At 48.6% G+C, this 14,178-nt stretch overlaps 1 protein-coding gene across 2 annotated transcripts in view; it reads right to left on the bottom strand.

The window, feature by feature from the left end:
* Positions 1 to 14,178, bottom strand: part of LOC141141028 (exportin-5-like) — a 93,059-nt gene that overhangs the window by 33,077 nt on the left and 45,804 nt on the right. For both annotated transcript variants that reach the window (XR_012244032.1, XM_073628688.1), the window contains exons 17-19: positions 1,974 to 2,069; positions 1,522 to 1,718; positions 1,339 to 1,438 (exon numbers count right to left, since the gene is read on the bottom strand). Coding sequence is in view for 1 of the 2 variants with exons in the window: in XM_073628688.1 (XP_073484789.1) it covers positions 1,339 to 1,438; positions 1,522 to 1,718; positions 1,974 to 2,069 (393 nt within the window). In the remaining variant the exon portion in view is untranslated. The remainder of the gene's footprint in view (positions 1 to 1,338; positions 1,439 to 1,521; positions 1,719 to 1,973; positions 2,070 to 14,178) is intronic.

Raw genomic sequence — 14,178 nt, 5'->3', positions numbered from 1 at the left:
TACGCTTGCCCTGGGATTCTGGGGCCTGTATACGCTTGCCCTGGGATTCTGGGGCCTGTATACGCTTGCCCTGGGATTCTGGGGCCTGTATACGCTTGCCCTGGGATTCTGGGGCCTGTATACGCTTGCCCTGGGATTCTGGGGCCTGTATACGCTTGCCCTGGGATTCTGGGACCTGTATACTCTGTCCTGGGATTCTGGGACCTGTATACCCTGTCCTGGGATTCTGGGACCTGTATACCCTGTCCTGGGATTCTGGGGCCGTATACCCTGTCCTGGGATTCTGGGGCCGTATACCCTGTCCTGGGATTCTGGGGCCGCATACCCTGTCCTGGGATTCTGGGGCCGTATACCCTGTCCTGGGATTCTGGGGCCGTATACCCTGTCCTGGGATTCTGGGGCTGTATACTCCTGACACTATGGGTGGAAGCAAGTGGAATACAGGTGACGGAGTGGGTGGATTCTATAAGGGGTGGGGTCTAGTGCGCGCCCCCCCAGCCTAAAACTTGACCAGCCGTCACTGCTGTGCAGTATAATGAAGATGAGCTGCAACTAGAGTTTGGGGTGCTTTTTGTGGGGAAAAAAAAAAAATATATATATATATATCCATTTTGGAAAGGGTCCCCCACCTGTTTATTCCATATGCTAGTATGAGCCACATACTAGAACATTATGACACACTTACCTGCACAACAACCCTCCAGTGCAGCACTGTCATGGCTCCCTCGGCATGTCCATCTTCACCCGGTCGCAAACGACCATTTGAATGGGTGGCCCTGCAATGACATCAATCCCGCACTCTGCATTCAACAGCATACTGTGTGCCCTAAATGCAGGGTGTCACTGCACATGCGTGGCTGACGTCATCGGCTATTGCTTATGTGAATATCTTCGAAACATGCAAGTTTAGGAGATATTCATTGTACCTACAGGTAAGCGTGACTGTAAGCCTACCTGAAGGTACAAGTTCCAAAAGAGTTTACTACCGCTTGGAGAGGTTTTCGGCCAATAGCAAGCAGACAGCAGGCACTCACCTGAGAGGGAGCAAAAGTGGGCAGTAGGCGCTAACCTGCCAGAAGGTACTCATCTGGGACATAGCGGACACTAGCCTGGAAGCAGGTCATAGTGGGCATCAACCTGCCAGCATGTCAGTGGAAATTAACCTGATAGTGGGTCATAGTAGTCCGTGGGTATCAACCTGGCAGCATGTCACAATAGACACTGGGCATTAACCTGATAGTGGGTCATAGTAATGAGTGGGCATCAACCTGGAAGCATGTCACAAAGGACACTGGGCATTAACATGGCAACGGGTCATAGCAGACAGCGGGCACTCACCTGAGAGCGGTTGGTCTGGCAAGGACTCTCCCCTTCTTCCAGTCCTTTCAGGATTTCAGCTCCCACATAAGAAATGAATTCATCTGGGGAGGAGACGGCTCTGCGAAGACAGAATTGTAAATAATTAGGATCTTCCACCAGATATTATAAAGAACATTGTTTTTGTACACAGAATTCTCTCACCTTTGCATTTCATGGGATGACCAGACAGAGGTGGCCTGACTCAGCAGCTGCGCCAAAAAGTCTTGCTGCTTCTCGTAGCTGTTGAAGTAGTTGCTGATCATCACCTGGGCTTCCAGCATGGAATATTTCTCCACCTGAGGGACACGCTTATCCCTCATTAGGAGCATGGCCTGTGAGCTCAGGAGGTCAAAGTGAGGCTGAAGGATGACAATACAGGAAGTTAGCAGAAAATGTCTTGAGCCCATGACGTGCCACAGCAGAAATGGGCCACTAGGGGTTCCATCATATGATCAACCATGATACATGCCCATGTCACCCCTCTCCACATAGCCACAGACTTATCAGAGCTAGCCTGCTAAATGGGTTCTTGTCACGTGCCAATACAGGTACATGGCTTACAAAGCAGCACCAACCACCCCCATATCCAGTTCACATGAACCACACCAACTTACCAGAACCAGTTCTGGGGTAAAGTGGCAAATCTTGATAATGGAAGTGCAGGCAAGGTGGTGGAATCGGAAGCACTGTACTGAGCGGGTTTGGGGGTCCTAGGGGGCAAGGAGAATTAAATGGACTACATGAGGAGATTACAGAGACAAGATTACTTCAATGTAGATTGGGATTGACCCTTATAATCAAACATTTGATATTTTCTATATTGCCCTCTTGCAGCCCTCAAGCCCCCGAAATGCTTCTGTTAAACATAACTTAAAGTGGTTGTAAGCCTCAGACATGAAATATGAACAAAGCATATCCGTCTATAGCCATTGGTTGGCGCTGCTGTCAATCACAGACAGTAAGCCAATGAGAAGATGGGGCGGGGCCAAGTCGAGGCTCTGTATCTGAATGGACATGCAGAGCGAGCCTCCTGGGGTTCCCCCCCACAGCAAGCTGTTGGCCGGCGGGAGACCCGAGAAGAGGAGTACCTGGGATGCTCTGTGCAAAATCAATACACAGAGCAGGCAAGTATAACAAAAACTTGCCTTTAATGTCGCTTTAACCCTGCCAGGATTCACCAAAGCTTCTGAGATTATGCCAAACCAGGACTAATAAATAACAAATGAAAACTGAATTTTTTTTTAAAAACGTCACCTTGGACCTAGAACGTAATCCACCCGGGCTAGGGAATGTGAGTTCAAATACCCCAAATGACTCCTTTTTGGAAAGCATGGTCCTAGGTATTTCGTAAGACGCATGGCAAGTTTTTTGAAGTCGTAATTTTTTTTTGTCATACTTTTTTGGAAAAATTGATAGTTCCTTACCCTTGGCTCCATCAACCCCGCACGGCCTGCCTCAGTCTCTCCACGTGGACCAACCGCCATCCGGGACACTCTCGGAGCGGCTCCACTAATCCCACGGGTGAGTCCCTCTCCAACCCCCTCCCCTACGAAGGGCCCTGCTCTGGACTCCCTCTGCCGGTGGGGCACTCCGCCGACGTTTCCCCCCCACCACCCCCCTTCCCAATCTGGTCACGCACAATCACTGCCGCGGTTGTGGCCTACCTTTCCTCCTCTCCAGGTCCTATCTGCTGCCCCGGGCTCTCCAAAGCCCCAGAGACCACCCAGTGACTCCAGCTCTGCAGGCCTCACAGCAGACCACCCGCTGCCTTCACCTTCCCTTGGTGCCTCACAGGCACCCCACCTGCTCTCAGCACAGCTTACCCAAGAGCAGAGGGACTGGTTTGAACCTCGGACCTCTCCCTCACAGGTTAAGGCCCATCATCAGCCTCTACCCCAAATACCATTCATCCTCACCGCTGATGAAATGGTCTCCTGGCGAGAACAACTCCACCCTCTACCCACCAAGGAAGATTTTAAGCTCCTAATCTCAGAGGTTAAAGAGGCCTGCCGCAGTGAGAGCAAAACGCTGCAAGCAGACTTTCACCACCTGGCTACTCAGGTGGAGGACCTGGAAGAAGACCTCCAAACTACTAAGCTTGCCGTCCACCGTGTTCAGTCTCAGACAGACGATCGCTTTATGCTCCGTGACATGCAATGCCATCTAGAGGACCTCGACAATTGCAACCGCCGCAACAATATCAGGGTTCGGGGCCTCCCGGAATCCAATGGCCTGGAGGATCGGAGAATGATCCTCCAGACGATTTTCAACAACCTACTGGGAGCCCCAGCCTCTACGCATATGGAAATGGATAGGGCCCACAGAGCCTTGAAGCCCAAAGATCAAGCATCCAAACCCAGAGATGTCATCTGCAGAGTGCACACGTTCACTTTAAAAGAGGACATCATGCGCAAAGCACGGGTGATTAAACAGATTCTTGTCGATGGCACGCCAGTTCAACAATTTCCTGACCTATCCTGGATTACCCTCCAAGAGCGCAGACTGCTTCAACCGCTCCTCCACTCTCTGCAGGACAGCAACATCACCTACCGTTGGGGCTTCCCCTTTAGCCTGACGGCCCACATGATGGAAAGACAGCAACCCTTCAGGTTCCCGAGGATATCTGCTTCTTTTGTGAGACATTGAACATACCCATCCCAGACCTACTAGGTTGGGACATCATCCCCCCACCCCCTCCTCCTCTTCCGACCACAGGCTGGCAGAGGGTCCCTGTAAAGAATAGGGGGCGGACCTCTGATTCCCCATGCAAGAATCCCAAGCACCGACCAGCCTGAGGAACTATCATGGCTGACGATGCCCTTTTGCCCTTTCAGCTTTTAACAGCCGACAGACCGGACTGTGGGAGAACGCTTTGCCCTTTACATTTGAACTAAAGTTGAAATTTCAGTTGCAGTTCTTAATGGTCAACATGTTTTCCCCTCCATGTTGTGGTTCTTCTCCCGCGGGGGCGAGACCTCGCCCCCCCCCCCCGGAGCGGCTGTTTTCTGGGGGTCCTGCCACGGCCTGGCCCGGGTGATCACCCCCTGGTTGTCCACACCGGACACGGGATCGCCCCCCTAGACCGTGGCATTTAGCCCACAAAGTTACAACTTATATATGTCCGTTTTGCACTTGACTAGTATTGTCCCCCAACCAGTTAACCTCTAACCAGTTTTTCTTTTTAGCAGGTCCTAGAGTTTAAATAGCAGGTGGCACTTGGTGTCTGACACTAACCCCTCTTAGTTTGTATTGTGATTTGACGTTCCTTATTTGATGTTTTTTTACCCCTAGTCGCCCTTTCTGGACGATGGGGGTAATACGGAACTGTTGGCCTTGAATTTTTTGTTCTAAGATTATATGCGTTTTATTTCTCCTCGTTTCTCTTTTCTTTTCCCTCCCCTCCACGGCTCGTCCTTCCTGGGTCCTTGACTCCACACACACGTGATGAATTTCACCTGTGGCACCGAGAACTACCTCTCCAGGCTCCTGGGCTAGATAAGTATGATACGCCTCAACATATACCTACACAATATTACCCATTCACACCACGGCCCTCTCATGATACAGGTTTACACACATAATGTTAATGACCTTAACTCAAATTTCAGACGACAGCTGGCATTGAGGAGCTTCAGAGATTCAGAGGCAGAAACACACTTTGACAAAAGAGGCTCCCTGGCGTTAGCGTCTAGATTCTTCCCCACAGGGTACTTAGCATCTGGCATTAAAAAGAAAGCAGGGGTAGCTATTTTGATCAAAAAGGGGCTCCCCAGTCACACCCATATCCTCCTACTCGGACCCCCTCAGGGGCGGTTCCTGATCCTCAGAGGCAAATGGCAACAATCTGACGTGACCTTTCGTAACATCTATGCCCCGAATGCGAAACAGATATCCTTTGTAACCAAGGTGTACAACCATCTATTCCGCACTAACCACACCTTCTTAGTTGTGGGAGGGGACTTCAACCTCCCATTCTCCCCGGTATGGGACAGGACCTCACAATACAAAAACCACCCCTTCCCGCCTCTCTAGACAATCCCAACAGTCTCGTCAGGTGACCCGCAAATTTGCCTTGTTTGATGCATGGCGGGTAGCCCACCCAACCGTCAATATTCCCATTACTCTCACCCATTCCGCACGCATGCGCGCCTAGACTATTTCTTTATAAACGCTCCCGCCCTGCGGGCGCTTGCTACAATAGACGTCTTACCTATGTCATGGTCAGACCATGTCCCGATACTTCTAAAGCTTAGACTAGATACCTCTAAGGTTAAACGATGCCACTGGCGACTTAATGACTTTCTCCTGACAGACGACACAGCCAGGATGAACTTAGAAACTGCCCTAAAACTGTACTTTATTGAAAATAGTGCCCCAGAGATTTCCACGGGAATCCTCTGGGAGGCACATAAGACGGTAATATGCGGACACTGTATAGCCATCTCGACTGCTTGGAAAAAAAGAATACTAAACAAATGAGACAGCAGACTGTACAGAGACTCCGAGATCTAGAATCGAGACTTGCATCTACATCCTCCATCCGTCTCCTCAGAGAAATCATACGCCTACGGGCGGTCCTTAAGAGCACAGATATAGGTAGGGTCGAAAAAGCCCTTCAAAAACTACGCCAGCTTTATTACAATAAGGGCAACAAAGCCCCTACTCTTCTGGCCCGCAAACTCCGGGAGCAGACCCACATATCAGCCCCTCAGGCCCTACGAGGCTCTACGGGGACCCTCCATTACCACCCTGATTGTATAGCCCAATTGCTCTGCAACTACTTCTCGGACCTCTACAACAACCCCTCCATACCGCACATCCCAACCCCAGGCAGCGTTACAGACCATGTTCGAACCTACCTGACGAAAAGCGGACTAGCCACCCTTCCAGCGGAAACCGTCAGGGCCTGGGGCCTTACCTTTTGGTGGGGGTTTCAGGGTCTCAGAAATCTCCTCCTCGGTTATCGGGGAGTTGAGGGACTGTAACGTTTCCGCTGGAAGGGTGGCTAGTCCGCTTTTCGTCAGGTAGGTTCGAACATGGTCTGTAACGCTGCCTGGGGTTGGGATGTGCGGTATGGAGGGGTTGTTGTAGAGGTCCGAGAAGTAGTCGCGGAGTAATTGGGCTATACAATCAGGGTGGTAATGGAGGGTCCCCGTAGAGCCTCGTAGGGCCTGAGGGGCTGATATGTGGGTCTGCTCCCGGAGTTTGCGGGCCAGAAGAGTATGGGCTTTGTTGCCCTTATTGTAATAAAGCTGGCGTAGTTTTTGAAGGGATTTTTATAACAGCTTACCTGTAAAAATCCTTTTTTTGGAGTACATCATGGCACACAGAGCCTTAAGTAATTACTTAATGGGTTATAGGCCACCTTCAGGTGATGGACACTGGTATACCCAATCCAGGAAGTTCACTCCCTATATAACCCCTCCTCCTTCCAGGAGCACATCAGTTTTTGTAGCAAAGGAATATACTTAAATCTCAAAAAGAGGGGAGGGACCTCTGTGTCCCATGATGTACTCCAAGAAAAGGATTTTACAGGTAAGCGGTTATAAAAATCCTATTTTCTTTATCGTACATCCTGGGACACAGAGCTTTAATTACTTAATGGGACGTTACATAGCAATGCTACTTGAGGGGAAGGAGACACAACCCGGAGGGTCCGGCCAGACTTGAGGACCTATACTGCTGCCTGCAGTGCACTGCGCCCAAAGGCGAGATCCTCATACCTCCTTACATCCACCTGATAACATTTTGTGAATGTATGCACCGAAGACCAAGTTGCGGCCTTACAGATCTGAGCCATGGAGGCCTGGTAACGCACTGCCCAAGAAGCACTAACCGCACTGGTAGAGTGCACCTTAACTTGACTTTCTTTTGACTAGCAAAAAAGCACTTTCCCACTAGAAATTGTTTTGATATATTTGTCCAAGCCTTCTCCAAATAGTCGCTCCCCATGAAAAGGGAACCCAGTTAGGAGGTTTTTACATGGTGCTTCAGCTGACCAATTTTTAAACCACAGGATTCTACGCATATGCACAAGCATAAGGCGGGACGCCTGGTGAATAGAATCTTTAATGGCATCTATGGCAAAGCATAATGCCTTTGGTAGTTCAGCCAATTACCGAGCTTGTTGTGCAGGAATCTCTCTAAGGGCCTGTTTAAATTGGTACTTTGGTGATTGACAGACGCTTATTGCAGCAACTGCAGGCTGAGTAACGGCACCTGCCAAGGAAAAGGATTTTAACAGGGATTCCAACTTTTTATCTGTTGGATCCTTAAGCATTTGTGCATTGTGTACAGAACAAGTTAGGCCTTTATTCACACTGGAAATTGCAGCGTCAACTGCTGGTACTTTCCATTTTTTTGGAGAATTTCTCCTCCAAGGGATAGAGAATTGAAAATCTCTTTGGAGGGGGAAAATGCTTATCCACAGAGGAATCATCGGTTTGTTTTTCCATCCTGATCGACTGAGGGTAACACCTCATCCTGAGCCCACTGTTCCACTTGCAAAGGTTCTGAAGTGGGGGAGGGGAATCTAGCACGCTTCCTATCCATTTGAATGGAGGATGCGATTAAAGCCGCTAATCTTCCTTCCAGACCCTGCAGGGAGGAGGAAAGGACATCTTCAGTCACGTATACAGGGGCTGAGATGTGAGAAGCAGTTGCACCATCAATTTGTTCCAATGGCTCACCCTGGCTTGCCATAACTGGTAATTCAGGCGAGGATGACAGCGTGAAAATGCGACTCGAGATCCTAGCGCCTGGGGGTAAAACCTTTACTTTGTTGGTCTTTGTGGTGTCTTTTTTGGTAGGCATAGTCTTAAGTACAAAAACAGAGGTACTATACAATTGCACTTAATCGCTGAATATAGTCATGACATTAAAGCCGCTAAAAAGTTCAGCCTAGTGCTGGGAAAAAAAAGTGTCCTTCCTGTATCAGGAATGCCAGTTTGACACCCTCACGTGTCCCACAGCTCTTGTGTCCCTGTGTGCAGACTGCTTGTTTCCTCCTCGCCAGCTGAGTAGAGACTGTCCCAGCTGTCGTTTTATTTGCTTTTGCCTGCCGTGCATCCTCATGGATGTTCACTGCGCTGCGCTCAGGCCCTGCCCCCTCCGAAATAAAATCCACCCCTTTTTTAATTTAAAATGTTCCCACGCTTGTGCGCGGCACGTTCGGGTCTACAGACCCAACACAAGGGGCGCGCGGGGGGGGGGGGGGGTGTCAGAGACCTGTTAGCTATCTGGCCCCTCACAGAGAGGACTGACCTTGGACATATATAAAAATCCAAATTCAGCTGACAGACTCTCATTGGGGAAACAAAGCTACCGGCGTAATCGGGAAGAAAATCTTGGGGAGGAATTGTCTCCTGAACAATAGAGAACTGTATGGTCTTGTGCAGCTAAAAGCTCTATATGTACTTTATAAAGAAAACACTTATAAGGTGCTCTTAGGCTGGTACTTAATACCATCTCGCTTACACGTCATATACCCAACGGCCTCAGATCGCTGTTGGAGATGTCTTCAACCGGGGCACGCTATTCCATATTTATTGGAACTGCCCAGCTCTTCAGCCCTACTGGCGTTCGGTACAGGGCCTTCTCCATCGGCTGTTTGAGGTAGATGTCCCCCTCTCCCCTAAGCTGTTCCTACTCGGCCTTCTGCTTCCTAAACTTCCCAGGTTAACAAAAAAAAAAAAAAAAAAAACTCACCACACGCACTCACAGCGGCAAGGTGCTTAGTGGCGTTGCACTGGAAAAACCGATATCCCCAACACTTTCGGACCTCTATGCCAGAATTAAAGACGTAGAACTCATGGAGTCTATGTCGGCCTGCTTAGAAGATCGTATGGCTAGACATACGGCAATATGGGGGGCCTGGTTCCTCCAGGTGGGACACCACCCACCATGTGGACCGAGTCTGCGCAGGATGCTCGAGTGACAAGTCTAGCTGGTTGGAATTACTCTCCTATACACTTTTCCTCCTCCCTCTTTCCCCCTTCCTCTTTCCCCCTTCTTTCCCCTTTTTTTTCTCCTTTTTGGAACGCAGACCAGGCAATAATAGGATCATTTTTGTCCTGATAGTATGTTTAACTGTTGATCGAGATCCGCCTATAGGTTTATAGGTATTAATACAGTGTTATGTTTACACTCTTCTAGAGCCATATCTCAACCTCCTTTTATTAAGCAACTATGCCTCTTGTTTGATAATTGCAGGATGCATCCACGCCATCATTATATTCCATTTCCCTCCCCCTCTGTATCTGTTTTATTTCATCACCCCCTCTTGTACTTGTGCCTTATATTTTTGTACTGAAACAATCAAAATTTATTAAAAATTGTCAAATATATATATATATATATATATATATATATATATATATATAAATAAAAAAAAAAAAAAAAAAAAAAAAAAAAAAAAAAGAAGACCAGCCTTCCAAACGTCAGATCCTGCGGCGATAGCAGTTCCACTCAATAGTGCTTCAAGAAGGTGTCCTGCTTCGCCCAAGTGGCTGTTCGACAGATCTGTTCTATTGAGGCCCCAGCTCTTTCTGCCCAAGAGGCCATCAAAGATCTCATTGAATGGGCGTTAAGGGTAACTGGTACTGGGGAACCTGTCTGCTCATAAGCCATTCCTATGGTTTGTCTGATCCACCTAGCCATTGTAGATCTAGATGCCTGTCCTCCCTTTCTAAGGCCGCTAAATAAAACCAAAAGGCGACTCAACTACCTGAAATCTTTCACGCTAAGTATGTCAGCAAGCACCTCCTGACATCTAATAAACTAAAAATTTCTCTCCCTTGTTTTTCGCAAAAAGGAGGGCAAAATGATCTTTTAAGATCTATGAAACTGTGATGCGACCTTGGCAAGATATAGTGGGGTCTTGTCTCAGCACCACTCTATCTTCCAGTACCAACATAAAAGGCTCCTTAATTGACAGGACTTGCAGGTCGCTTAGCCTTCTGGCTGTAGTGATGGCCAGTAAAAAGGCTAACTTAAGCGTCAAAAATTTTATTGAGATCTCCTGAGCTGGCTCGAAAGGCGCTTTTGTCAATGCCTCCAGGACCAGCGTTAGATTCCATGGTGGGAATCTATTATATTCTACAGGTGTTAACCTCTCCCTTGCTAGTAGAAATCTCTTAATCAGGGGCTCTAGTGCAAGTCTCTGGTCCAGAAATACAGACAGGGCTGCTATCTGTGTACCTTCAGGGTGTTCGGGGCAATCCCCTGATCCACCCCAGCTTGTAAGAATTCACGTACCACCGCTCTATCCTGGCACCAGTGTGAGAAGAAATTCCAGATTCTTGAGTAGATCTTCCTAGTGACAGGTTTCCGGCTACCTAGGAGGGTCTCAATTACTCTATCGGAGCATCCCTTGTCTCTGAGAACCTCCCTCTCAAGAGCCATGCCATCAACTTGAAGAACCCCGGATCAGGGTGAAGGACTGGCCTTTGTAGTAGGAGATGCTGCCTGAGTGGGAGACGGATTAGAGGAGAAACCAACCATTTTCTCAGAGTAGAAAATGTCCTCTTTAGCCACCATGGGGCTACCAGGATCCGCTTGCACTCTGAGTGGGCCAACCTCTGTAGAATCCGAGGTATTAAGGCTAGTGGAGGGAAAGCATATGCTAGGTGGCAATCCCAGTCCTGAGATAAAGCATACACTCCATGCGATCCCCCCTCTCTGGTGAGAGAGAAAAAACGCTCCACCTTTCTGTTCCCTCTGTGGGCGAAAAGGTCTATCTCCAGAAATCCAAACCTGTGACCTATCTGGAGGAATATGTCCTGGTTTAATTCCCATTCCCCCTGGTGGATGGGCTGTCGGCTTAGGAAATCTGGCACCACATTGGTGGTCCCCTTTATGTGGGACGCCGATGTAGACTGAAGGTTTCCTTGGACCCAATTTAGAATATCCAAAGCCAGGTTCAGTAGCTTCCTGGACCTTGTGCCACCCTGACGGTTCAGATAAGAGACAGCTGTCACGTTGTCCGACAGGACTTGGACCTCTAGTCTATGAATCCTGCCTCCGAAAGCCTTCAATGCCTAACCCACCGCAAGGAGCTCCCAGTGGTTGGAGGAGGTCCTTGCTTGGGTCGGGGGGTCCAGGATCCCTGTGCTTGGAGGTCCCCCAAGTGAGCGCCCCAACCGCTTGCATCGGTGGTAATCCTTATAGGGTTCCACTGGGCCCAGGGACGACCCAGCCACCAATTTAGGGAGGCCCTTACCCTTGCTGGAATGGACACCTTTCCGTCCAGCAACTCCCTCTTTCTCCCAGGATAGTAGGAAAAACGTAAATTCCCAGGGAATAGAGCTGAGCCCAGGGAACTGCTGGAATACAGGAGGTCATCAAGCCTAGGACCCTCATAACCTGTCTGCGAGAGCAGTCCCTGGGTTCCATTAGAGAGGAGACTGTTGTTACCACTTTTAACCTTTTTTCCTCTGGAAGAAAAAGTTTCTGAGCCCCTGCATCCACCAAGTGTCCTAGGAAGGTTTTTATTTGGGATGGTACGAAAGATGATTTTACCCGGTTCACTATCCAGCCCAAGGTCTCCAACGTGAGAATCACTCTGTCTACGTCTACTCTCACTTGTTCTAGAGACTGCCCATAGATCAGGAGGTCGTCTAGATAGGGTATAAGGGATACCCCCTGTAGATGCAGGCAAGCTACAACCTCTGCCAGGACCTTTGTGAAAACTCTTGGGCTTGCAGTTAATCCAAAAGGGAAGAGCTCGGAATTGCCAGTGTTGTACCCCTTTGCTCGTAAGGACTGCGAACCCTAACAGGGATTGGTGTTCCCGGGCAATCGACACATGGAGATACGCGTCCCTCAGATCTATTGTGGCCATAAAAGCATCCTTGAATAGATGCTTGCACACAGTGTATATGCTCTCCATCCGAAAGCTCTTTTGTTGCAAAAACCTGTTCAGCTTTCTGAGGTTTAATATCAGGCGAAATTTCCCTGGATGGTTTTTGGACTACAAAAACATGGGAGTAAAATCCCTGGTAGAGCTCTTCCGGTGGAACGGAGACGATCACCTCCTGGTTCGTCAATCCCTGCAAGTTGTACATTAACCCTGCTGCCCTAAAAGGATCCTTGGGGAGATAGGTCAGAATAAAGTTTTGAGAGGGGGGGGGGGGTGGGGGGGGGGGGGGGGGAGTTCCAGCCGATATCCCTCTGTCAAAATCTGTAAGATATAGGGGCTTTCGGAGATCTTCCTCCACTGAGGGACAAAGCGAGAAAGTCTCCCCCCTACCCTGGCGTCACTTTGACTGCTTGCTGGTGTCTTTAGGTCCAGAAAAGAGCAGGCCACCCTTTTGTCCGCTCTTTCCCTTCCTCCAGCCTTGCTTATTATCTCTAGAGAGTCTGACTTCTTTGGAATTACTCCCTCTAGCAACTCCCTCTCGCTGTTAAAATAAACCTACCATTAAAGTTATAGACTGATCATTTCTTTGCCCACTGACAAACATACAAAATCAGCAGGGGATCAAATACGATCTACGTTGCCTTGTGGAAATATTTACCAGTCATGGTCAGTCTGAATAATAACAAATCTCTATGCAGTTTCTAATGAGCTGAAATGTCCACAATGCCCCAGGTAGCCTGAAACCACGAGAGCTTTGCCTAGGGTTTTAGTCTCTCAACCACTTCGCGCCCGCGCTATAGCCGAAAGTCAGCTACAGAGCGGTGCTCAATTGCCGGGAGGACGTCCCTGGATGTCGTCCTGTTTACATACCCCCTGCGCGCCGCCGCGGGCATGCGGCGGGGGAAATCTGTGTTGGCCGTGTCCCTCGGACACAGTCAATCACAGATCGTGCTAAATGGCCAATCACAGCGGCCATTTAGCACTCGGAGTGTCCAATGAGAGATGATCTCATATGTAAACATATGAGATCATCTCATCGTCGGCTCTCCCTCCTCACACAGAGACAGCGTGTGAGGAGGGAGAGCTTCCGTGCTGCAGTGGTGAGTGAAAAAAAAAAATCACTTACACTAACACAACATCTGTCCCCATCACCACCTGTGTCCATCACCACCTATCAGTGCCACCTGCCCCCACTGCCACCTGTCAGTGTCACGTGCCATCTGTCATCAGTGCCACCTATTAGTGCCATCTGTCATCAGCGCCACATCAGTGTCACATGCCATCAGTGCCACATATTAGTGCCATCTGTCATCAGCGCCACATCAGTGTCACATGCCATCAGTGTCACGTGTCATTGTCCTGGTGCTCCAGGGCCTTCAAAAGTGTAATAGGTAGTCAACAAGTTAGATGTGTAATTTATGCTCCCAGAACACCTGATGGTGCTCCCTGCATGTTGGGCCTCTCTATGTGGCCAGGCTATAAAAAAGTCCCACACATGTGGTATCGTAATACTCAGGAGTAGCAGAATGTATTTTGGGGTGTCATTTGTGGTATACACATGCCATGTGAGAGAAATAACCTATTACAATGACCATTTTGTGGGGGGGGGGGGACTTAATTTTGCAAAGAATTGTGGGAAAAAATGACATCAAAAACCTCACCATGCACCTTACTAAATACCTTGGTATGTCTACTTTCAAAAAAGGGGTCATTTGGGGGGTATTTTTACTTTCCTGGCTTGGTAGGGTCGCAAGAAATTAGATAGGCCGTCAGTACATCAGGTGTGATCAATTCTTTATGATTTGCACCACAGCTTGTGGACTCTATAACTTTCACAAAGACCAAATAATATCCACTAATTTAGGTAATTTTTACCAAAGATATGTAGCAGTATAAATTGTGGCCAAAATTTATGAAGAAAAATTAATAATTTGCAAAATTTTGTCAAAGAAACAAAGAAA

The sequence above is a fragment of the Aquarana catesbeiana genome, linkage group LG04, assembly GCF_042186555.1.
Source record: "Aquarana catesbeiana isolate 2022-GZ linkage group LG04, ASM4218655v1, whole genome shotgun sequence".
NCBI lineage: Eukaryota > Metazoa > Chordata > Amphibia > Anura > Ranidae > Aquarana > Aquarana catesbeiana.
The sequence above is the reverse complement of the archived record's forward strand: the minus strand, read 5'-3'. Positions and strand labels throughout refer to the sequence as shown.